The following is a 25624-nucleotide window of genomic DNA, read 5'->3' as shown; positions in this document are numbered from 1 at the left end:
CAGGACACCATTCCGATGAGCAACAGCAGCCCGCACGCCTCATGCCTGCGATCTCCCTTGCTGCTTGGCCACCCGAATCGGAAACGTTTCCTCCCGTGCTCAGCAGCACAGTTCGCCGGACTCCTTCCCTCCGCCCGCTGCAGTCCCGCCGCTGGTTGGTGGCCGATGTCCGCGGGCAGGCAGCACAGCACCAGGAGCTGCGGGCACGGCCCGTGCGGCTGTCACCGCCTGCCTGCCTACAACGACCCGCCAGAAGCACAGCCCCGACCGGCGGCAGGACGGTCAGGTGGGTAACGCGGCAAGGTTCGGCGGCTCCGAGGGGGCTGGGAAGACATCCCAAAGTGGCAATCTTTGCTTGCAACAGGCACAGCCTGGGCTGCAGGGCGAAGGCAGGAGGCACACGGCGGGTTCACCACAACACTGACGGGAGCAACTACTAGTGCTACTCCAGACACGACAGCAAAACCAGACCACGCGGGCACAGGGCCCGTTTCCTGCACCGCCGCAGGACGCCAGCCCCGTACCCCGACCAGCAGACACCCCACATCCCTGCCACCTCTGGCCGGGCCAAGCGATCGCGGCGTACCCCTGGCCTAACGCGAGGGGCGGAGCCGTCGCGAGCCAATGGGCGCGGCGCGGAGCTGTCCCCGCCCAATAGGTGCGGCGGGCCGGGAGGCGGCAGGAGGAAGCGGCGCGATGTGGCCGGCAGCAGCAGCGGGAGGCCTGCGCCCGGTGGGCGGTGGCCCCTGCCTGCTGCTGCTGGCCGCTGTGCTGGTGGTGCTGGCGCTGGTGGTGCGGCAGCTGCTGAAGCAGCGGCGGCCGCCTGGCTTCCCGCCCGGTCCCACGGGGCTGCCTCTCATCGGCAACATCCACGCCCTGGGCGCGGAGCAGCCGCACGTCTACATGCGGCGGCAGAGCCAGATCCACGGGCAGGTACCGCCGCTCCAGCGGCATCTGCCGCCGCCTCGGGGCCTCCCTGGAGCGGGAGAGGGGTGGGCTGGGGCGAGGCGGGCAGTGCTGCCAGCGGCAGAGCCCGGGGAATCGCAACTGTCCCGTCGATCTCGGTTGTCGCGGAGTCCCGGGTCAGCGCCGGCGGCACGGCGCGTCCGGCCGGGGCTGTCCCGCCGCCTGGCCCCGACACGGAGCGGCTATCGGTGCCCGTACTCTCGCGGCAAGTCGCAAAACGGCGGGCGGAGGCGGATGCCCCGGGGAGAAGGCAGCGGCACGATGGGAGGAGCCCCGCCGCCGGCTAACGGGAGCAGGGGAAAGGGCCCGTATCCTGTCGGTGGCTGAGCTCGGAGCGCAAGCCTTTGGCAAAGAGGCGCTGTGGTCAGCCCCTGCAGTGCGAGTGGACAGAGCAGCAGAGCTGTCCCATCCGTTCAGCCGGCAGCTGCCGCTGTAGGGAGCTGCTGCTGCCTGGCTGTGGCTGCTGGTACAACGCTCTAGCTTGTGTCCTGCTGCCAGTGGATCTTGCAGACCTCGTGTTTATTTTCATCAGTTTCAAGCCACGATCTTGTGTTTCTTTTCATCAGTTTCAAACCAATCTACTCTTATAAGCCTCACAGAAGTTAAATCTAAACTAGGTGCAGCAGGGAAAGGCAGGCAGGTGTTCCCTTTTGTTGGGGTGTATGTACACATCTGTGTACACAAACACACATAGGGTTTGGTACCATCTGGCTAGTCAGTGCACACCCTGGCCAGCCATTCCTTGAGCTTGTACATCTCTAGACATCTCTACGGTGTTTCATTTGGCAGGGTTAGCACTGGAGACATGTGAAAGGTTGAGCTGTGTGTCCAATCAACAACAGTTTGTCTAGAAAAATACATTCTTCAAACCTCTAGAACATAGTTTGCAGAAATACGTGTCTTTTGTCACAAAAATAGAACAGTCATTATAACAGAAAAATACCAAGTCTGCTAAAATAAAAGTCATAGAATTGCTTGAGTTGGAAAGGACCTTTAAGGTCATCAAATGCAACTGTTAACGCAGCACTGCTAAGTCCACCCCTAAATCATGTCACTAAGGACCATGTCTACACATCTTTTAAATACCTCCAGGGATGGTGAGTCAGCCACTTTCCTGGGCAGCCTCTTCCTGTGTTTGACAACCCTTTTGGTGTCAACCCAGTTGGCACAGAATATGTAATTAGGCTGTGTATAATTATTACATATTGTGGAGGTTAAGACTTCTTAAGTGAAGGAAAAACTAGAGATTCATAAAAATACAGATATATAATGCTGGGAAAAGTATGAAAAGGAATGTAAGATTTCAATCTAGAGTTTAGCCTCGGTTTTGATTTTTACAGTTTAGGCCAAGATTTTCATTTTGTTTACCCTGTGTGTGCCTTCTGCAGGATGTATTGAATCTTTGTGCAAAGCATCTAGTGCTAACCACTTCTGGAAATGGGAGATGGGACTAGCTGGGCTATGCTGTCATTTGTTGGCTGTCATCATGGCTCTTACTTCTATCACCTGATGGTTCTTTGGGAGCCTGTGCAAAGTAAGCTGGTGTCCAGTTTCAGAGATGGAAAGGACTGGGTGCAGACTGGTTATTTTCACAGCTGACACCACTTCTGTGTTTGCCATTACTAAGTGACATGTTGGAAGTCTTTAGGATAGGAACTTGGTAGCTTCAGTCACAGTGCCCTTAACCCAATTCAGCTATTGGAGCCTGCCTTAATTCAGGCAGGGAGGAGGAGCAGGCACAAGGAGCTTTCTTCCCTCCTGTGGAAATAGTGAATTAGGAAAATAGGCAATATTTCTAGTCCTTATATAAAAAACTATACTTTATATCTAACAGTGTAATATAATCACAGCTGCTGTTAGGGGACAGTACATCTTTTCTGAAAACAATGCATGGCCCTACTGAATTCATGTTTTTTAATGACTTTATGAAATCATCCCTGTTGGGAAATGGTTTGAACATGTGTGCAAATTAGGCCTTGAAGGACTTTCTGTTGTTAATATAGCAATGGAGTAGGAGTTGTGATGCTTGATATGCTGAAGTCAAGCTGCCCTTGAGAAGGAAGGCAAACAAGATAAGAAGTAGGTGAAGATCTGGGAAAAAGAGCAATTAGGAAATTCCACAGAGTACTGAAAACAATGATGTAACCTTTTAGAAAGTTACCAATAGTGTGTGTTAAATTAGAATAGAATTAACTATGTATAAGATAAGACTATAAATAAGGAAGTGTGGAACAATAAAGTTGAAGCTTGCTTATCAATCATATTGATTGCTGCGAGTCTTTCCCTCACCCCCCTCGCCGATGGATTTCTCTTCCCGACACATCCCCAGTCCTTACTTTGTAGACCTGGTCATGTTAGGCACACAGCAAAGCACAGAATGTAGTGTAGGGCAATTTATCTTTTCACCAAGTAAATTAGCTCTGTAGTGCCACAGTTGCAGCATCTCTGGTTACCCATAGTGCCTGCTGAAGTTTACCCAAGTCTCTGTTTTACATGACTGCCCAGTGTTGTTTCACTTTCCTGTTGCTTCTTTTTACTTCTTTTAACTATTTGTTCTTAAGATTTGCTTGTAATAGCATTTTAAATTTTTGATTATATTTTTTCCCCTCAAAGATCTTCAGCCTTGATCTGGGTGGTATATCTGCTGTTGTCCTGAATGGCTATGATGCAGTCAAAGAATGCCTCGTTCATCAAAGCGACATCTTTGCAGACAGACCCTCTCTTCCCTTGTTTAAGAAGCTGACAAACATGGGAGGTAAGTGCAAATATCTCATATATAAAAATGCAATTTTTGGCCAATAGGTGGGTTTGTGATCCCATGAAACATTGGCTTTAGCTGTTTTCTCTACTTCTTTATCTCCTTTCATAAAATACTTGATGCTTCTTTAAAGATCATGTGTGGAAGGGATTGTTACTCTTGGACTATGTTCCATAGCAAGATACATGTAATTTTTTTTTTTTTTTGTCTTTTTTTTTTCCCTTATTGCATAATTCTATTATATTATGAGGAGAAATAAAGCATTGCATAAAATACTGTGTCAACATATTTTTTCAGGCTTACTGAACAGTAAATATGGCAGAGGATGGACAGAACATCGCAAATTAGCTGTAAATACCTTTCGCATTTTTGGATATGGTCAAAGGTCCTTTGAGCACAAAATTTCAGAAGAAGCTATGGTTTTTCTTGATGCCATTGATACATACAAGGGCAGGCCCTTTGATCTTAAGCACTTGATCACAAATGCTGTTTCAAACATTACCAATCTGATTATTTTCGGCGAACGTTTTACATACGAAGATACTGAATTTCAGCACATGATTGAGATCTTTAGTGAAAACGTTGAACTAGCTGCTAGTGCTTCTGTATTTTTATATAATGCTTTTCCTTGGATTGGTATCTTGCCCTTTGGGAAACACCAGCAGCTGTTTAAAAATGCAGCTGAAGTCTATGACTTTCTTCATGAGCTTATTGAGCGTGCCTCTGAAAACAGGAAGCCTCAGTCACCTCGACATTTTGTAGATGCATATTTAGATGAGATGGAGTGCAGTAAAAACGATCCAGAGTCTACATTCTCAAGAGAAAACTTAATTTTCTCCGTTGGAGAACTCATCATAGCTGGGACAGAAACCACAACAAATGTTTTAAGATGGGCAGTGTTATTTATGGCTCTTTATCCAAACATTCAAGGTAAGAAGTTCGACATTTTGAGGAACTGATACACTTTCCTATGGCAAATTGAAAATGCTTTTACAAAGTGGTGCAGTGATCCATGACTATGACCAAGTCTGTGCGTATGATTCTCTTGTCTAATTTACCAAATATACCATGCACAGATGTGAAAAGCTTACTTTATATGCAGGTGAAGAGGATATTAAAAGTCAAGTAGGATGGTAATACTGGTGAATGTGTTTTTTTATGGAGCTTAAACATTTTTAACAAAGTATTACTGTATTTCAGTTTAGTGTTGTGATGTGTAATATTGGTTGGTAGATGTACTAATCTATGTAGTTAAATAAGCAAATACAGATTATTGAAAGTAAAAATGAAATCAGCAAAAATTTAAGTCAGGTTGTGGTTAACAGTTTTAAGTACAATTACTTTTTATCCTTTGGTGCCTCAGTTCACAAGAGTAAATTAAAGACTATCACACAATAAACATCAGCTTTTGTTCTTTTTCCTAACAGGACAAGTTCAAAAAGAAATCGATTTAGTTACTGGCCCTAACAAAATGCCCACCTTAGAAGAGAAATGCAGGATGCCATACACTGAGGCTGTGCTGCATGAAGTTCTAAGATTCTGCAATATAGTTCCACTAGGTATTTTTCACGCGACTTCCAAAGACACTGTGGTGCGTGGTTACTCTATTCCTGAAGGCACTACGGTCATTACAAACCTCTACTCTGTTCATTTTGATGAAAAATACTGGAGCAATCCAGAAGTGTTTTCTCCAGAGAGATTTCTGGACAGCAGTGGCCAGTTTGTCAAGAAAGATGCATTTGTTCCTTTTTCACTAGGTAAGAGTGACTCTTTCCACTGTTCCCATTTGTAAGGTGAGAGATGCATAACATACAAGTGATAGCAGTAAACCAAAAATGGACAGAGTGAGAGAAAATATCCACAGTTCTGATGAAATGGTGACTGAAGAAGCTGGGGCTGTTTAGTTTGAAAAAGAGGAGGCTGAGGGGAGACCTCATTGCTGTCTACAACTACGTGAAACGACACAGTAGAAAGGCTGGTGCTGGTCTCTTCTCCCAGGTAATTAGCGATCGAACAAGAGGGAGTGGCCTCAAGCTGCGACTGGGTAGGTTTAGACTGGACATTAGGAAAAAATTTTTCATGCCAAGAGTGGTCAGGCATTGGAGGGGGCTGCCCAGGGAGGTGGTTGAGTCACCAACCCTGGATGTGTTTAAGGGTCATTTAGATGTGGTGCTTGGGGATATGGTTTAGGGGTAAACCTTGTAGAGTGGGGTTATCGGTTGAACTTGGTGATCCTGAGGGCCTTTTCCAACCTGTTTCTGTGATTTTAAAGATATCCAGTATAATCCACAGTGGACATAACACATTATAGCATAGTAGCTTTTACAAAGGTGAGCTTATTATTATATGTATACTATGGGGGGGGGGGAAAAAAGACATCAGTATATCTTCTTGTCTGTCATTGCAGTACATAAGTGTTATTCTTTTCACAATTAATAATCAGTGGCTGCTGGCTGTGATTTACACAACCAGCTTTCAAATTTCAGCACTAGATACTGTGTATTTTATTCACAACAGTGACCATGTTGCATTGTATTCTGCCCTAAGGAAATACTCAGGAAGTCCTAAATGATTATGGATTTGTCTTTTGATATCTATAGGAGTGGACAAATTTACCTTACATAGCATTATCAACCTGAAAAAAAAAACCTGGTGTTCTGTATAAGGTAATGGGCTAATGGCCAGGGCTACCTCTGCAGTCCATGGAAATCCACAACCTTGTGTAAAGGGTGACTTACTTTGCTTATCTAGGATGCTCTTTATCCAAAACATAGGGAGACAAGATAATTCCCTTGGAATAGATGCACAGCATCTATATGGCCAAAGTTAGGTATGATGAAGTCAACCTTTACATCCGTTACACTTGTCTGTTTGATCTTAACAGTTCCAGATGTTGTCCATTCATCTGTCTTCCACAGCCACATTCACTTCCTGTAACTAATCATACATGGAACAGAAACTACTATTTAAAGGCATTATCCAGACCTATTTCATATCTTTCTACTTATCATGTTATCATAATTGCCAGGTAATAATGACTGGGAGTAGACATAATTAAGAAAATAAGGGACAAAGGCTGAAATTCCATTTCTTTTAAAAACTCTTCTGTCTAGATTGGCACTTCAAGGCAAGATAAAGTATCTAATAGCTTATCTGAGTAAATTTGGCAGAGCTATTTACTACAGAAGTTGTGTAATGAGAGGAACAAATTCACTAAAACGTGTTTCATGCTATAAACTGTCACCCGTCCTCTTAGAGAATACTACCAGCAAGTTCATCCAGCTCCTCTTAGAACAGAGAAATGACCATTTGTATTCCTACTAGGTGAAAATGTAATTGAGCACATTTGATGTTTTTTCAAAACCTTCTTTTTCAATCCAGGAAGAAGACATTGTCTTGGAGAGCAGCTGGCTCGAATGGAAATGTTTTTGTTTTTCACTTCATTACTGCAACGATTTCACCTGTGTTTTCCTCATGGCGTGATTCCAGATCTCAAACCAAGATTAGGCATGACATTACAACCACAGCCATACCTCATCTGTGCCAAAAGACGGTGAAGAGAAGGGTCTAGACTGTCAGGTGGAGCACAATGCTCCAAGTTGCAGCTGAAGATCCACTTTGCCTTCTGTTTCTAAATGTGTTCATGTCAGAAGAACAAAACTTTTAAGGACTTGCAGATAAATTCTATTTATGCACAAGTTTAGTTTCTTTTTACTTGGATTTAACCAAAAAATACCCTCAGCCAAAAATGTGAAGTACATCCTGTGTCTGAAGTTGATGTTTTCACTCCAGCAGTCTGTTTCAAATCTAACTTCTGATTCAGCTGTTAAGCAAGTCATTTTACTTAAGGGATATTTTTATAAGGATGGAGAATATGGGTCAAAATGTTCACTTCGACTCGTCCATGGAAATTTCATTTACATTATTCCAGCTAAGATGTTCTTTTAAATTCTCCATTAAGTTTATACAGCTAAAAGGTTTTAAAGGTATCTATTTACATTTCTGCAACTCAAAAGAAGCTATCTTTTCCAGACATGATGAACAAACTGTCTATTAAAGAATTTTAATCCTTCCTTCTCCTTGCTCTGTCTTCCCAGCTGGTCATAATTTTCCAGTGAATGAGATAACCACATGAATTCACTTCCAAGATCTTTTATGGCTTGCTTCTCATTTAGTAACATGTATAAAGTGCTCACTTATTGCCATTCTCCTGACAATTACAGGAATCATTTTTGCCAGGTTATTGCATTTCCAGACACGTCTTCCATTGCCTCCACGCATAAAGGATAACATCATGATTGCTCTCAGCCTAAGGACACGGGGGGAAAAAAGTGCTTCTTGCTACCAGTCACATGCAACTCTGCTACAAGTCAAGAAAACAAGGTGCTCATGAGTCTGACCAGAGAAGAGACATTTTTGGGAGGGGGAGTGGAATAAGGTGGGGAGAAACAAGATTCTAAATGGATTTGAAGCACAAGTTTTAGGCGTAACAGCTACTCTTGACTTCTACCAGTTTCATTTTTTGTTGTTGACAGCTGCTGCTTTATGGTTATTGGTAGATAAAGATTTATATACCCAGGCCCTACAAGAGAACCTGACAGTCTAAATATGGTACATTCAATCCTGACAATGTACGGAGAAGCAAGGCTTCAGATCAGAGTTCAGTACAAAACGCTGAGCAAGCAGCTATTTAAGGACAGAGCTGAGTATTAGACCTTGGTCTTCATACAGCTTATGCTTCAACTTGGAGCTGCAGGAATGTTCAGAGGCAGGAATTGGTATTTTTCTGCTGACCTGATGCTTACAGCTTCTAGTGAGCAGAAATACTTACGAAACAGCAAAAGAGAAAGATCAAACAGCTAATACCAGCCCACTTCTATAACAGCCTATTGACTTAAGATGCAGCAGGTCCAGATGAGATTACTTACTCTGTGTCAGGGTAGTCAGACCCATGTGTCTCACAGATGGCATCTCAGACAGATTCCTGATGCTCTGGAGGGGTTGGGCAAGCTAGTCCTTTGCTGAATAACTGCCTTTCTGTAGACAAAGTTTAAGATTCAAAGAAGGAGAGGAAGGAGATAAGCCTGATTGCTCTGCATTAGACACACCATGAAAACTGTGAATGAATATACTGGCAAATACTGGGGCTTAGGAGTCAAGACTGGGGTGTTCCTGGATACCTGCCAACATAGGTGTTGAATGCTTGTGAAATGCTTAAGGTAAGAATTGTGAAATCTACCAAATTTAGTATGAAGCAACACCAAGCAGAAGAGTTCAGTGCTACAGTCCTGGATTCATGGTGATCCCACACTGCACTCTTAGATCAGATGGCCAGAGTTTTGCTACTATCTAGGGTTGCCAAAATCTCTACATCCTGTGGCTAAAAAGTAGTTTAAGTAATCCTAATTGAAAAGGGGAGAGGATTAAAAACAAGAACCAGTTCTCACTGGGGCTACACTCAGGCAGCTGCCCAGTAGTAATTCCCTTTTGCTGAGGTATTTTGAGATCTAACTCATGGCTAGTCTTTAATCCATTTGATGAGAACCACATTGATTATATGTCATTCTGGTTTCTAAATCAAAGTGTCTTAGAAAAGCCTCAGAATATCAATCCAAACTTTTACCATTATCTGCCAACCTACAGTCTCATTTAAGCAATCAAATCCATTTGACAAACTTTTTTATAAATCTATGTCAGTATTAGTTATATTTACATGTTTAATTCTAGATCCACTTTTTAATCATTTTTCTTCTGACTCAGAATTATCCTACCAACCCAATTTAATAATTTGAAATACTGTCATAATAATAGTTGTTGTTTTTTTTTCAGTCCTCTGGAATTTCTCCATTGTATCAAGTAATGAACATCACTAACCAGACAGCTCTTTAGAATTTCCTGGTGACAGTTTTCCAGCTAGGATAGCTGGCTGCTATTTAACACTGTTTTGGGATTAAATGTTGATATAGTAACTAGTATATCTTTTCCTGGGTGAAGAATTTAAGGATGGAAAAAGACATTAACTAATGTGTTGAGGTAAGATTGTTCCCATTCACAGAAGGTTTTCCTGTCCAGTTTAGAACTGGAAGCATTGCTTCCACATACAGGTGTATCACAGTCACAAGGAGAAACTTACATGTACATTCTTTGTAACTTCACTGCCATCCCCAAAGGCAGGAAAGGACTTTTAGCTGTAAATGTAACAAAAAAATGCATATTCAGCTTGGCTTTGTTGCTCTCAGTCCGTGTGCAGTTCAACCAGCGCTTGATCTGAAGTCACTGATCTTTCTGCATTTGTTCTGGTGATGCCTCCTTAAATATCATCATTGTGATTCCACTATAACATTGCTGTTTTCTAGCAACGTTGCAGAAGTTATAAAATTGTAATTCTGAACGCAGCTCAGTTGATTTACATTCATTTCACACACTCACACTGCAATATATTCATTTCACAGGGTATGTTTTTGACCTCCTGTTGGCCAGATCCAGTACCAATAACAAGAAGGCCTTTCCTTCTCAACTCTGGCATTTTCAGCCATGTCCAAATATAAATTCAGATGCCTATGAGCCAGTGACATAGAAAACAAGCACAGGGTGAGGGAAATCTGTATTGAAAAGCTGCAACATTGTAGATTGCTGCAAGGTACTTCTGAGCTGAGCAAATAAATAGCATGTGATCATCATACCAGGGCAGCGCCATGTCCAAGCTAATATGCTTTCATTTCAGAATGATTTATTATTTCAGACCTGGTGACATTCTGGCACTGTTAGCAAGTCTTTGGCTAAACTGGAGACTCAAGTGTGACTCCAGAAAATACAGACCACAGAAAGATACTGTAGAGGCTACTGGCTAGAGACACGGTCAAGACTCAATTCATTTGCTTGGTTTAGCAAACACACAAATAAGTGACTTGATTTGCTACAGCTGTCTAAACAAAGAACAAAAAGGAGATAAAAGAATATTTCAGTAACTAGATAAGAATATTAAACAGAGGTCAAGGTGAAATTTCTTTAAACTAGGAAGCGGGTGAATAGTTTGTACAGCTTTAGATGAAGACTCAGGCATGGAAAAAGCACTGACGACAGTTATTCCTGGATTGTTACAGAAATCTCTGCACTGTCTTCAGCATGAGAAGCAAACCACAGACATTTACAGAAGTCCCTCCTGTCCTAGTCATCAGCTTATATTTACTGTTCTCTGAATTTCAAACCTCTGCTAGCTCTTCAAAGTGTAAAAGCAGCCTGAGCTCACATACCAAGCAGGTCTTTTCTTGATTTAGTATGTTGTTCTGCTACACAATTAGATTCTGAATCTAATTCCAATTCAGGCTGTCCAAATAGTGAAAATAAACTATTAATCTGCTTTTTTTTTTAAGTCTCACTTGAGCCTAATGGTTTGTACAAGCACTGGCAAGTACCTGACAGAGATTATGGTAAAATGGCACATTCACCTCAGAAGTAGAAAGTTCAGAGAAAACACTGTAAAATATAGTGAAATCATTTTGAAAAGGGAGTAACAACAAGATTATTAAAATTTTGCAACAATGCATTAAATGGAAAAATTAAGGGGTTATGGATAAACAGGAGGGAAAAGATCAAAATGGTGAAGATGCCAGATTAGAATTTATCTTTGGGTGAGAGGGCTGGAATGATGAAAACATGAGGTAACACAGCCAAGTACAGTGGACTGTTCAAGAAGAGTTTGAAAGGTAAACAGTGCAAACTAGTCTGTGAAGGTACTGACATGCACTGTCACAGCAGCTAGATGTCTGAGGTGACTAATCAAGATCAAATTAAAACTTCTGTTCTGCAAATATTATGCCTCACTCAGTCCTTTCATACAATACAATTTGAAGATCAGCAGAGTTTTCCATTTCTACATTATCCCTTTACGTATTTTTGAAGGCTGTCAACTATCTCAGTGTTGATGTGATTAGAATTAGGCAGAGCCCATACTCAGAGTGGTCATCTCTTAGGAAGGCTGCCAGGCTTCAGGAGACATTACGTTTGTTACGTTCTCTGAATAAGCAACATTCCAAATAGATTAAATCCATTAAAATAATGGAGCATATCAGGAATGTGCAATCTAATCCAAGATCTTACTCTTACTGCAGCAGATGGCTGCTTGCCTAAAATTTTACATGCAATGTATACCAGCCTACAGTACAATACCAGAAACCAGCATAAACTTACTCTTTATTCCCTTGCTCTTTTCAAGTGCTAACTTCCTTGTCTACTCTCATCCTAAAAAGAAAAAAGAAGTATTTTTAATGTGTATAAACTATGATTTATCAGAAGCAAGAAAAAAACAAAAAAAAGCATTACATATTAGAAAAAGAGATGAGCTTCTTGCATTACAGGTAAACTTACTAGGATGCTTAATCACATTGGTCCCACCCTTAGCATCTAGGCAACAGGGTCCATGCTGTATGCCCCATGGTCAATTTTACACCCTCACTAAAATGAGGAAATAAAGGATAGCTCATTTGCCATTCAGGTCCTTCACTAATATAGGTAATCCAGAAGGGTTTCAGACCAATAAGAAATGAAAGTTAGGGAATAGAATTCCTATGGATAACATATTTTAAAAGAATTCCTGTTATTTTCACATAATTAAGTTTCCTTTCTTGACATGCCTCCCTATTTATGGAGTCCAAGTGCCCTTTTGATTCTTTCCACAAAAAGCTCAGTTTAAAAGGTAGTGCTGGTGAACAGCAGAAATCATAAAATTCTTAGTCTTAAGATTACAAATTAGGTTTATAAAGCCTTATAAAGCCTAATAAAGCCTAATAAAGCCTACAGAAATGCTTATGACCTTTCTTTTGCCTGTACAGGTTAGGAAGTTAATTTAATTGCCTTTTTTTTCCCCCTCCCCTCCCTTTTTTTTTTTGCCTGAAGCATAGAAGTTAATTTTTAAAGCCCCTTCCAGGTAACTTTAGATTTTGTTCTACAACAAAATCATTTACATCATATAAAAACAAGCTGTTTCTCCAAAAATGTACAAACTGTCACAGTAAAAAGGAAAATGCAACATACCTTAATACTGCATTTTAGATATGGTCATAGTTAATTGTGGCATAGTTAATGTCACCATTATAAACTTGAAAAGAGACTGTAAGGATAATTCATTGCTCATTGCAATAAAGCTCAGTGATAAAGGCTAAAACGTATCTTAAAATCCCAACTTGCTTAATCTAATCCTGCAAGTACAGGAATTACATCATCTTCAAAACGATCCAGCACCTCCCAGTGTCTTAATTATGCACTTTCATAACACCTAGAGAGGGCCATATAGCTTAAGAAATATTTAAAATATAAGCTTTAGCAAATTAACATTAGACAATCAAAAAAAGTTTTAAAACCTTTTGGCTACTCCACTTCCATTTATTCATAAACTGACCAGACAACAAGGCAATCTTAACTCTGAGTTTCAACCCTTGTCTGTTTTTTTTTCCAAAGTATCCTAGCTCTTTTCCTCAACAAATAAAAAGATTATGGCTGGTGGGAGATGCATTACCAGTTAAATATGCAGCACATGAAAAGCTCTTCATATTCCCTGATGTAGATTCAGCTGACATACCCCATTCCTGTTGTCTGAATGTTGTTTAGTGACTATCTTACATCTTTTTGCATGTTTTCTTACTGGTATTTAAAGGCATCAATGTAAGATCTCAGCTCTAGTCCTAGTATTTTAAAAACAGGTCCAGAAAGAATCTCAGCAAGTTGTGCAGTTTGCTCATCTGACCCAGGAATGTTTTCTTGAAAGCTGTTTTTCAGACTTCATTTTCAAAAACTTCCTTACTACCCCAAGGCAATCCATTTCTTTTAAGTCACAGCCCTCTCAATCCCCAAGACATGGACAGCCATGTTGACATCCTCCAGCCATGTTAAGCCTGAATCTTCCTTCTTATCACCTGAAGCTGTTTACTTCTTGTCAGAAACAGTATGAACACGGAAATCATGATTCTGATTACTTTGCTCTTTGAAGCAGCCTTATCAAGTATTTAAAACCTTAGAATATCTCACTTAAGTCACCTTTTCTCTAGGCTCAGAAAAATCTCTTGAATTCATTTTCTCTTTCCTCTTTAGGTCAAGTCTTCCATATCTCTTCTCAGTCTCACTGGTCTGTGCTGGAATTCTGCAATCTATCTAATGGATAGATATTTTACCTGGGGTGTGACATCAGAAATTAGAAATAGTATCTTGGTAATGCCTTATTTATGATAAATAGAACAAAAATTATTACAAACCCATTCTCGGAGATAAATAGGAGGGCTTCTTAATTAACTTCTTTGACTGAAAGAAAGCTTAGTTAATATATGAGTCAGATGAATTGGCAGTATCACAGAGATTAATAAATTCTAATAGGATGAATGTCATGATAAAAGAAAGGAGGAGTCTAAGACCATTTGAATGACCACATATAGGAACAGGTTTTCACATCTAACTGGCACAAGTGACAAAGTCTGCTGTCTGCTGCCCATGTGCCATAAGTAATATCAAGGTTACCGTTTGGATTTTTGGTATAACCTTACACTTTAAGGTAAGCATTAGGCTTTGCTTTATATGCAAGTGAAATGAAAAGACTTTGATCTCATTCAAGGTGCAAAGGGTTCTGCTGATTTGAGAGATGAGTCAGAAGTGACTCATCACCTGTTTTTTGGCAAGATATTTAGAACATGGAGAAATCACAAGGTGAATGGTAGGAATCATTTCAAATACTTCACACTCTCACCATTACTTAAAGGCCCTATCGGTTTAATGTTACACATTTCTGCTTCTGAATCCCCACAGGTAAACTGGAGGACAGAAGGCTTCTCCTCTGTGTAGGATTTTTCCTCTTAGATTTCACAGATGGCAGCATTCTGCTAAGTAATACAGCCTGCATACTAGAACCTGTGACAGACACCAGTTGCTATAACCTGTGATCTCCTGAAGTACAGAAATCAAAAGATGACTCACAGGGTACAGATTCCAAAAGAAACCTTCCGGTCAAACACTTCCAATTGTGTTGTGCCCTTTCAGAAGGTTGTCTGCAGTGTCACATGGAACCAAGTATGTGTCAACCGCTTAAATACATTAAGCATCCATTATTTGGTACCCCGACTGTATCACAATAGCATTTCAAGTCATCCAGTTTCTGGACTTACCTTAAGTAACATTACAGCAGTCCTTTCATTTTGAATCCTAGGCTGTCTAAATCTGATCAAGGAGGAAGAACTCACAAGAAGAAGATCCAAGCAGTTCACTTTGGCTGGTTTAGCACCACTGTAACATCCAGAGGTCTCCAGATGCACAGGGCAAATTGGGTCCTTACAGAAAACTTTCTAGTCCAGCTCTGCATGCACTGCAGATGGAGATAATCCAAAACACATTGTAAAAAAAGGCAATGAGGAGATGGGAGGCTGTAGCAGTACAAACTTCATTATTGACTAATTAGGCCTGCTTCTTGACAAAAAATAGTGGTGAGTGTTGCTTTAGAATGTACTTTGTGTTCTCCTGTGCTTTTCTGTGCTCCTTAGAATTCCTTGGTGGCTGTGAATTGAGGTGTGCTCACATATTTAAATTGGTTGTAATCGTTGCACATAAGGAGGAAGTTCTTGATGAGAGAGGTTAAATACTGGAACAGGCTGCCCAGGGCTGTGGCTGAGGCCCTGTACCTGGAGACATTCAAGATCAGACTCAGTGTGGCCCTGGGCAGCCTGATCTAGTTAGAGTGTCCCTACTCAGTGCAGGGGGGTCGGACAAGATGACCTATGAGGGTCCGTTCCAATCCAATGCAATTTCCCAGTGGGTTGTTACCAGCATGAACGATATGCCATATATGGAGAAATACTCTTGTTCACAGATCAATCAACACTCAGCTGACCCTCCACCACTGGTTTTAAAAGATTAAGACACCTTCAGTTAGTTACACCCACTGCTGCAAATACACCCTGAACCAACCTTTGATGACATCTATACATCCTTTTCCCATTGCTCTTAAGAGTAATAATTAGTCATATATTGCACATACATAAATAACAGACATTTTAAGGTGGATTTTGAATACATTCATAACTAAACATACATTTGAAGCAGACTGTTGTAACTTGAGAATTCCTACTTGGAAATACATATTAGTGCAACAGTTTAGTAAACACTGAGGTTTGCTGCTTGTTTCCAAATTTAAAAATTGCTTGAAGGGAAACCTGAGATAAGAAAGTTGCTGGCAAAGTTGTCACCAGATATAAATGCTGCCAATGCTTTAGTAAAAGATTTTTTTTCCCTTCTTTTTTTTTTTTTTTAATATTAATTTTCAATAATACTTTTTTAAAAAGGAAACTAAGTAAAAAGCTGTCATATAAAATCACATAGCAGTAACTTCAGACAAACTCATTTGCATTTTTTTCATCAGTCAAAGCAAAATGAAGTTAAACAATATTAAAGTGATTTCTTTTCTATATATATACAAATACATAGGCTAAACATAAAATGCTGAGAACACAGCATACTGAAACAAGCACAATTCCTGTAGTCTTCAAAGTATCCATTAGGAAAATATATGAACCACAAATGTAAAATACAAGTGAAGGATCAGTAAGTGCCAGTTTCAATAGTGCAACATTTTATTAATGACAGAAATATCTGGGTTTAACACTGCTCATGTACAAAAAAAAAAAAAATGCAGTGATAGTAAGAATGGCAGCAAAGAGGGATTTGGCACTGAATATATAAAATTGCAAAAGCATGTCTCAGTGGTCTTCTAAAGGGATTGACAAAAAAAATCTTACCGGTGGAAAAAAAAGAGTTTCTTTTCAGTTGTTTGAAATGGCCAATCAAAGAGCAGAGTAAAAATTTATTTGTGTAAAACAGCGCAATACAATTTACACAAGGTTCTTTTAGGAATGTTGCCTTCTCTTTTTTCAAGTCAGCTGATGCAAATGTAAACACAAATATGCTAAGATACATTTAGCAATTTGCACACGTGTGCATTTGTTTTTATTCAATTCCACTGCACAGCATATAAATGTTTAGTACTAAAAGGTGCACTTTTAAACTTAGCTCTATTTGTGGCTTGGTTACAGATTTGTAGCCTAATTTTTTTATTTTTTTAAAAAATTTTGACCTACAATGGTCATGTTCCTAATACACATTTGTGTCAAATGTCTAAGCATCTTATTGAAAACCTCGGTATCTAAAATGTAATATAGTACAGTGATGTTTACCTTGCTATTAGGCTTTACACAAAGTTTCGACATTCTGCTTGCCATGTGTATGCTTCAGGATGTAGATCAAACTTGAAGGCAATATAGGCTATGTCTGTGATGGAGGAAAAGATGTGGAACATATTGGAATACACTAGCCATTGTAAACCAGTAGTTTGTGTCTTCTTATCTTTTTTTTGATCTCTTGAATTCTCCTATAGTTTTACATACAAAGAATAAATGAAATACCATCTTATTTCCTTCAAATTTAATACCCAAAATTCATGGAAGATAAAAATCTGTGATGTGGTTGACTTGGTTTTAAACAGGAACCTGAGTAAGGGGAGGAAATATAGCATTATGACTAAAAGAAAACAATTTCTTAATAATTTAAGTAGCTGAACAGGTTTTTAATGTTCTACCACAAAACAGCAAGGCAACAGATAATAATGGCCTTGTATTCAATGAATTATCATGAACACCCACTGCAAACCTGAATATTTTCTGCAAAAATAAAACATCAGATTATGCACAATAATAAAAAGCATCAGAAATAGATGCACCTGGATTTTTTCTTTTCTTTTTTTTTTTTTTTTAAACCACAAATATCAGAATTCAGCATTTATGTCACAGTCCTTGAACAGTTGCTCTGAGATGGCTACGTTAAGCACACTACTGCACTAAGTAGACACCCCACAACAGGCTTGCACTGCAACAGTAACACAGTTTTCATATAGGCACAGACTTTTCTCATTCATGTTCAAAAACAACATGAAATGAACATCAATATTAGGATTCATCCCATATTTCCTTGTTAGCAAAAAGTTCTTGCCACTTTGGTAATTGAAGTCACTGAATGTTTTTATAAATTGCAGGTACCTCAAGGAAAAGAAGAGTTCCATATTCAGCAAGGCAGCATTATATCAGGATATTTTATACCAACTAAGGCATAAAGAACTTTGCATCAGGGTATACAATACTCAGTCTTTTAATAAAGTTTCATATTCTGTGTGGTGAAAGTGCATAGGAGTGGGATTCCACTAGAGTAGAAAGAATCCTCTCACAGTATTAAGGCCTTTCAATTTTATGTGAACTGTGTCAGGCTAAAGTCAGCACAGTGAAAACAAAAGTAGGCTATCGTCATACTGGACACCACTGAAGTTTTCTTAGCATGTCTTTTCTTCTCCTAGTTGTCGTTCATCTTCTTCATCAGCTTCCTCAATAACCTGAATTTCATCTGGTTGAGGTAAAGATGATATCTCAGTCAGCAGTTTAGCTCCTTCAGCTTTATTTTTTTCTTCCTCTTCAATGACTTTCTTCCATATTTTGTGATTTTCACTGAGATGATGTATTAGCTGGCAAAATATTCTTCTACCCTTTTTCCTTTGAGCTTCTGCAAAAGTAGAAGCATGTTTGGTTGCTTTAGATTCAAAGCAATAGTATTTCACACATACAAAACCAAAGGCATGTTGTAAGACAGATGTAAACTTGAGCAAAAGACATGGAAGCTTATTCAGAATAGTGACATGGCAAAGGATAACAATGAGTGTCTGTTTGAAATTGTAAGTCTCCTGGTATTAACAAAAATTTTCTTAAAAGAGTGCCAATTATGAAGTTGCACAATTGCAAAATCTACAGTATTTGACTGAAATTGTGTAGTACATCATTGCCATGTCTGAATTTATGAAATGACAACCATATGCATCAGCTGAAATACAGAAACTTACTTAAAATAAGATCATCTTCCATTTCTTCATCATCACTCTCTAACTGTGCTCCATCATCGTCTTCAGTACTTTCTGTATCCTCTTCCTCTTCATCAACCCATTGCCCTGGAAGCAACCCAGCTGCATTATAGGAATTACAAAGGGGGCCAACTATATGAGTGATGAAAGATTCCTGCAGTTTTGCAAGCTGTGGAGAAGAACGATCCATGAAGGGGCTGATAGGCAATCCAAGACTTGCTTCCTCATCACCCTGAAAAAGAAATTTAAAACATTATTGGAATTTCTCATAAAAATTATATTTTCATTTTTAATTTAAAGATAAGTTTAATAGAGTCCTGCATAGGCCATAATCCTCCCTTCAGCTCTGCTGCAAGAATACCCTCGTGCACAGAAGGAGAACTAATTCTACTGGAGCTGCTATTCCTTTGCCTTTACAGGACGGCTTCAGGGCAGGCAGAGATTTCATTTCAGTTGCCTGTTATCAAAAGAGTAAATTACACTTTCCATACCCACCTGTTCATAAAATTCATTAACAATGCCTTCTGTCCATTTCAGATGCAGCTCTCTAACTTTTGCTGGGCCATTAATATCTGCCAGTTTGATGCATATTTGACAGGCCAGCAGACGATCATTTTCATTGCTCCATTCTATGCCATGACTGTTGATATCATTGACCTGGATTGGAGACATACATTTGAAAGAATTAACACAAAACTATTCATCAGTGGTTTGAGTTTTTCCAAGACTTTTCTCAATAGACACTTGTATAAATGTCTCTATATGTTTTTCATGCCTTACATAATAAAAAAAGAAGTAATTTCATATCTCTCAGAAGGTAGAAATGTGAGGTCTTCTGTAGGTCCCTATGTCACATCTGCTAGGATTATTAGATAATCTAGAGAACAATCTGCAATTGGTTTGTACAAAGGAAATACTCTTACTTTCAATTTTCAGTAACTTAATAATATAAAACTTTATATGTAATAACTCAGTAGCAACACTAACATCACAACTAGCTCAGTGAAGACACCAAAATGTAACAAACCTTGGCATTAAATTCTGCAAGGAAATCAAAGTGCTTCTTAAGATCTGTGGCAAGGATCGCTTCAATCACTAAGAAACGAAAACGCTTGAATTCTACATGATCAAGATTGGACAAGAAGTTGTATTCTGGTCGTGATAAGAAAAGATTCCAGGCAGAAGCAGCATGGTGATTTTCTAAGACTGACCTGTCATTGTAGAGAACAGCCTACAAAAAAAAAAAAGAAATGTTAAAAAAAAAAGTAAGGCTTTAAAATGACAATTAAATATTCTGAAGCTCAAGGGCTAGTCAGAAACAAGTCTTAATAAAAATTTTTAAAAAGGAAGTAACTATTGGAAATTATATTGGAAATTATGTTTTGCCTTCTGGTTTTGAGGGTTAAAGTTAAAGAATGTCAGATGAGAAAAAGAAAGAAACAAACCAACCAATTAGGAAAAGTTTTTATCTCCTTAACCGTCCCTAAGGTTGTCTTAGCGACACTATAGACACGCACATACACCATTTAAAATGTAAGCTATGCACTCATGGTGGTATCAGTGGAGCACACACACAGACTTCAGACAGGAAAAAACAAAAAGCCTAGACCAAAACCCAGACCTATGTATATGCTTTTAATTCCTTTTAATTCTTCTTAATTCCAGTATCGTTTAGAAAAGAAAAACAACAGGAAAGGAACTCCAAAGCATCTGAGAACTGCAGTTAATGGGAAATGGTGAGGAGTATCACTAGTTCTCAATATGCTACATTTAATGCTGATGAATTCATCTGAACTGCAAATGAGTTAGATAAAACAGTTGTAGGTTTTACTCACAACTCCCGTGTTTATACAAAACACCCTAGGAAACAATTAATTGAATATAGATTAAATAGAACCTGCAAAAAAACTTCTTTGGAAAAAACACAAAACCAATCTTTATGTTTTGAGGAAAGGAAGAGGTCACTAATAAAATGAATGTGTGTATTTTTGAAGATTGGACATTAATTGGTTGGATTCCTCCTTGTGTACAAAACTGCCTGTTTCTCTCTTTTCAATAAACAATTGTTGAAAACTGACTGGAAAGTTCACTTTTGAGGTCTCCTTTCTTTCTGCTCTGTTCCAACAATGAAGTTGAATGTGGAAGATAACAGCAAGGATGTCTTACTGAGTCCTTCTTATTTCACTGACTCTCCCTTAAGGGTAATATGGCTATTTACCATAAAGGACTAATTTGAAATACAGATATAAAGTTAATTGGACTATTAGAGGAACCTAATTGAACTATTGGAGTTTTTATGGTAATTGCAGACACTACTATGATTTCAGAGAACTCCCAAAATTTAAGATATTCATGAATTAGCTGCTTAGACAGCCCTAGGGCCAGCTCTCTATTAATTTTTTAATCTAACCTGCACTTATTTGTATTATTTTCTTTTTTTTCATTACTTTATCACACCTTCACAACTAATACATACAAAATATATTGAAATCTATCACAAAAATAAATTACATAAGTTATGCAAAAATTAAATTGGGCAAAAGATCCTGAACAAGCTATAGCAAGGATACAGAAGAGAAAAACAAATTCATTATTCTTTCTTCAGATATAGAGAAATAATTTTCTGGTTAAAGAATTTCTTACCTGAGGTGCATTTGTAGCCACTAGAAAAGCATTTGTACGACCAGGATGATCATAATCATGCATGGCAGCTGCTACATATAAAGCCATCAATTCCAAAGCAGGAATGTTTGATGCCAGGCAACCATAACTATCATCAGCAATAGAACAACTCTTTGAAGAAATATAGCTGACTTGAACAGGTGCAATACCACTGCCTTCATCTAAGAGAGTTAAAGAAACAAAATACAATTTCAAATGTTATTATTAGAGGGCACAGATCCACACTGGCTGCCCTCATTGGAAGAGAAGAGGAAGGAAGGAAGATTTGCCACGGTCCCTGAAACTCTCTGATATCTTAGCAGACATAGAAGAGAGGAATTCTCTTTATTTTTGCACAGGTTACTCGTGCTGCAGAAAGCTAGTATGTATAATATAATGTATGTATATATAAAGTATATTTACAGCATACATTTTACTGAAAACTATACAACTACATTTTAAAATTCAAATTCTAAATTTTTAAATTCCATGAGGCCAAAGGCATCACAAAACCAAGTTTCATTTGAACTAGTGCCATACAAAATTTGAATCTGAAGTCTTTCATGCCTCTCTCAGGGATGCTCTTATGCTGTTAGGGTAGTCACTCCAATGCCTGAACGTCTGCATGTGAGATCTGCTACACAATTCTGAAATATTAATGTTTACTCTCAAGTCATTAAGGGGAACTTCAATTAAGTTAAATACTTTGACACTGGCACTTTAATCTATTTAATTTAAAAAAATATTAGTCTAATGTTATTTTGAATGCCAAAATTATACTGACTGCAGCTTCATTTCAGCAGAGAAAATTTACTGAGGGAACCTGCAATCTTGCAAAACAAACTACTACTTATCTCCTAAATTTTTCTAGAAATGTATTGCATGAATTTCTGATGGTGTGAGCTAACATTGTGATAGCAAATAAAGAGTGATAAGATTAATTAGGCATTTTCTTGCAGAGTAATTCTCTTTTTCACCTGTTGTAGTTTCATTAAGATACTCTTACAGCACAAGAAGGAAAAATAATCTATGTGAATACGTACCCATATCACTTTCCATGATATGCTCATTGTGGATTTGCTGAAATCCAGGGATGGGCCGTGTGGTCAGATACCATACTGCATGGAGAACATCTGTAGCATGTATACGATTGTGATCTGAAAATTAGCAGATAGAATAAAAAATACCAACTGAAATATAAGCAAAAGGAACCAAAAAGGGAAAAAAAAAAAAAAGTAATGTACCAAGTTTACTGTGGGGAGATTTTGATTAGACACAAAGGAAAATCTCAATTTAAATGGTTAGTAGAGGCTATGTCACTGAAGACTTTTAGGAAACAAGCTGGATAAACATCAAACATCCTCTAAGCGTACTTAATCCTACCTGACAGTCAGGAAGGGATTAAGCAGCTTTTTAACTCAGTGATGGTGAGCCACTTGCACTGCCTCCAACCTGATACTTAAAAGCACCTGCAAACATCTGTGACATTGGAAAGGGGGGAGAGGGAGAACGTGCTCTGTGTGTTTTTGTTTTGTTTTCCGATGAATTTGGCTGCTCTAAGCAGCAAGATGAATAATTAATGCCAATGTTCTATATTTTCTTACTATTCTATTAGAGGCCTAAACCAAATTTCTGTCAAATCCACAAACATTCTTCCATCAACTTCAGTCTGCTTGATTCAATATTCATTCAAATTCTTTAATATTATATTCAACCCACATATTCACTAATTGAGTTTGTGAGTCCACATTTGGGTTTGTTTTGGGTTTTTTTTTGCTGCTGCAATTCATTAAATCAGTTCTAAGTTCTGACAAACATATTAATTAAACACACACTAAATTCAGGCATTGTCTATGTCTGTATTTAGCAAACTAACATATTTACTAAAGGACGTAGACTAACATAGAAGAAGAAACATATGCAGTTGGAGAGTACTTACAGGGAATATCTCGGTAGCCACTTTCTAGAGCACGGAAGTAATTCATGAATTCTTGAGTTGGGATTTTGAAAATCTCAAACAGGCCAGTGTCTTGAAACAAGGTATAAGTTACCTAAACACATATTAAGATGAATTTCAGTTTGAAAAAATAAAAATATACCTAATTTTATTCTGCTTTTTCAGCTTTACAAATATTCCTGTATCTAAAATTGCTGCTAGAGATGGAAATTTCGGGAACTCCGTTAAAAGACTATCTGAAAGCTGTTGTCATAGAGATGTTTCATGACTTTTTAGCATAAAAATGTGGATTTTTCCCATTTTCTCAAATAAATAACAATTACTAAAGCTTTTATTTCTTTAATGAACATTTTGGAGACTATTATTATGTTAAAGAACTCATGCTTTATTCCATTAGTGACCTAAAATGCAGAATCCATATTCTTACTTATTAATCAAAAATTCAAATTATTTTTAACTACAGTAGCAGAGCTGTTAGTATAAAAAATACAAACCAAACATTGTATTTATTTGTGGTATTTCAGCTATTTCTTTTATTACTTATAACTTATCTTGGGTAATTTTAACAAAGTTAGCTGGTAAATGAAACACTCCAAAAATGCACTCAGAACAGCTACGCATCTGTATACTGTGTAAATATATTATGATTGACAAGTAGAACTTAGTGACTGCAAAGACCTAATCCCCTCAAGACTGCCAATATTAAAAAAGCATTTCAAAGCAAGTCACTGATACTCATTTTTGTCATTTCTGTCCCAGACACTTGAGAGAAAGAGTAAGTTCTGAAGTGTGGGAGGGAGGTGCTCAAAGGAACGTGAGAGCAAATTAGAGACATCCCTTCTTCTTCTGCCTGTCCCAACACTTCCCCTTCACATATACCCAATTTGAGAACCTTACAACTGGTGGTGGTAAAAATGCAATTTTTCACTGTCTCTTAAGTAAGATATGTTACCAGATGCTTACAGCACAACAGACAAAAAGACTGGGGTGGAAGTAGGACAAGTAATACACATACATACAACATCTAGAAATGCTGATACAGAAACTCCGGTCTAGTAAAACCCTGCACAGTTAAGAACTTAAGAGGTTTGATCTACCCCCTGGGCTGCACACAAATGAAATGCAAGCTAACTTGGTTCAGAGTACTAGCACACCACAGGAAAAAAAAAACAAACACTCAGGAGAGGATTGTGGCATCCTAGTCTGTACATGAACAGCTGTCACTAACTGAGGTGACAGAAGACCTGAAAACATTCGATCAAACAAGACTAGTTGAAGATTTAAAACAATACCCATAATATTGTGTATTATGAAAGAAAAGCTAGTGTCTAATGGCAAAATTACATTATCCCCATTGGGTTTTTTTCCCTGTCTTCAGTATGGGTGCAGGCCTTTGGTTCCAACTGCACCTGAGTGCTTTTAAGTTGTTCCCTTCTCTCCACTTGATTGTTTCTAACACTACCCTTGAACCAGAGTAACACTCTTTCTACTCCATGGTAGGAAACTAGGATACTGTAAATAAAAATGTTTTCTCATCTAATTAGAAACAAATCCAGCTCATACTATAGCTCCATGATTGCTAAATCCAGCATAAAGAGACAGAAGTTTCCAGATGACAGTGATGAATGGGAGAGGCTGGGGAAGAGCAAACAGAATCATACTTTTGCACCTGCCAGTAGATTGGCTTCAGCACAACATGAAACTGCACGGAAGAGCTTAGTAATAAGTCAGAAAGAGGTAAAAGGGATACTACATGCAGAAAGCAGCATGGAAAAAAAATCCCATTGTTTGTAGGATCAAGAGGCAAAAGACTGCCTAAAAGATCACTTCTCTTCCCCCACAGGTGTAGCTCTGGCAGAAATATTTTACTGAAATAAAGAAAAAAGAAATGGTTGACAAACAAGGTAGTAATTCTGAAAGCAGGAGACAAAATTTCATAGGAATGGCATATTTATACAAAGCCTACTAAGTGTGAGTTGAACCTATTTTTACATTGAGAATAAAATTCAGAAACTGTGGAGCAAGTTGTCTATAGATACATCATTTTTAACAGTTTTCAATGAAATGGAGCATATGAGAAATTATTTTTCTAGTTTCAAGTTAGTATTCACATATATGTTGACTGCAAAACAACTTCATGGCTTAAATGAAATATATAAGCACGGCAGCTTTACACACCCTCCCTCATATAATAAAAGACAGCAAACCTGGCTAAGGATCCTTCCAGACTGGTCTCCCATTTCTTGTACAAGGTCAAAAATTTGGAAATTCCAATTGTTCATCTTCTCCATTAGAGAATCATGGTCTAACAAAGCTGTTTCTAATGTAGGATTCTGCTCCACCTGTATGAGAG

The 25624-nt window shown here is 38.7% G+C and overlaps 2 protein-coding genes across 2 annotated transcripts in view; one reads left to right on the top strand and one right to left on the bottom strand.

Moving 5' to 3' along the window:
* Nucleotides 1-624: 624 nt before the first annotated feature.
* Nucleotides 625-7450, top strand: LOC104304430 (vitamin D 25-hydroxylase). Its single transcript, XM_054172016.1, has 5 exons — nt 625-933; nt 3580-3721; nt 4022-4654; nt 5152-5481; nt 7106-7450. The coding sequence occupies exons 1-5, from the start codon at nt 625-627 to the stop codon at nt 7279-7281; spliced, it is 1590 nt and encodes a 529-aa protein (XP_054027991.1). The 3' UTR covers nt 7282-7450.
* Nucleotides 7451-16568: 9118 nt separating this feature from the next.
* The window catches only part of PDE3B (phosphodiesterase 3B), a 76132-nt gene continuing 67076 nt past the window's right edge, over nt 16569-25624 (bottom strand). The window contains exons 9-16 of the mRNA XM_009905170.2: nt 25479-25613; nt 23254-23365; nt 22358-22471; nt 21297-21496; nt 19681-19884; nt 19149-19310; nt 18636-18885; nt 16569-18301 (exon numbers count right to left, since the gene is read on the bottom strand). Coding sequence (XP_009903472.2) covers nt 18075-18301; nt 18636-18885; nt 19149-19310; nt 19681-19884; nt 21297-21496; nt 22358-22471; nt 23254-23365; nt 25479-25613 — 1404 coding nt within the window. The 3' untranslated portion in view covers nt 16569-18074. The remainder of the gene's footprint in view (nt 18302-18635; nt 18886-19148; nt 19311-19680; nt 19885-21296; nt 21497-22357; nt 22472-23253; nt 23366-25478; nt 25614-25624) is intronic.

This window comes from Dryobates pubescens, chromosome 22 (genome assembly GCF_014839835.1).
Source record: "Dryobates pubescens isolate bDryPub1 chromosome 22, bDryPub1.pri, whole genome shotgun sequence".
Classification (NCBI taxonomy): domain Eukaryota; kingdom Metazoa; phylum Chordata; class Aves; order Piciformes; family Picidae; genus Dryobates; species Dryobates pubescens.
This window is presented reverse-complemented; position numbering and strand designations above follow the sequence as displayed.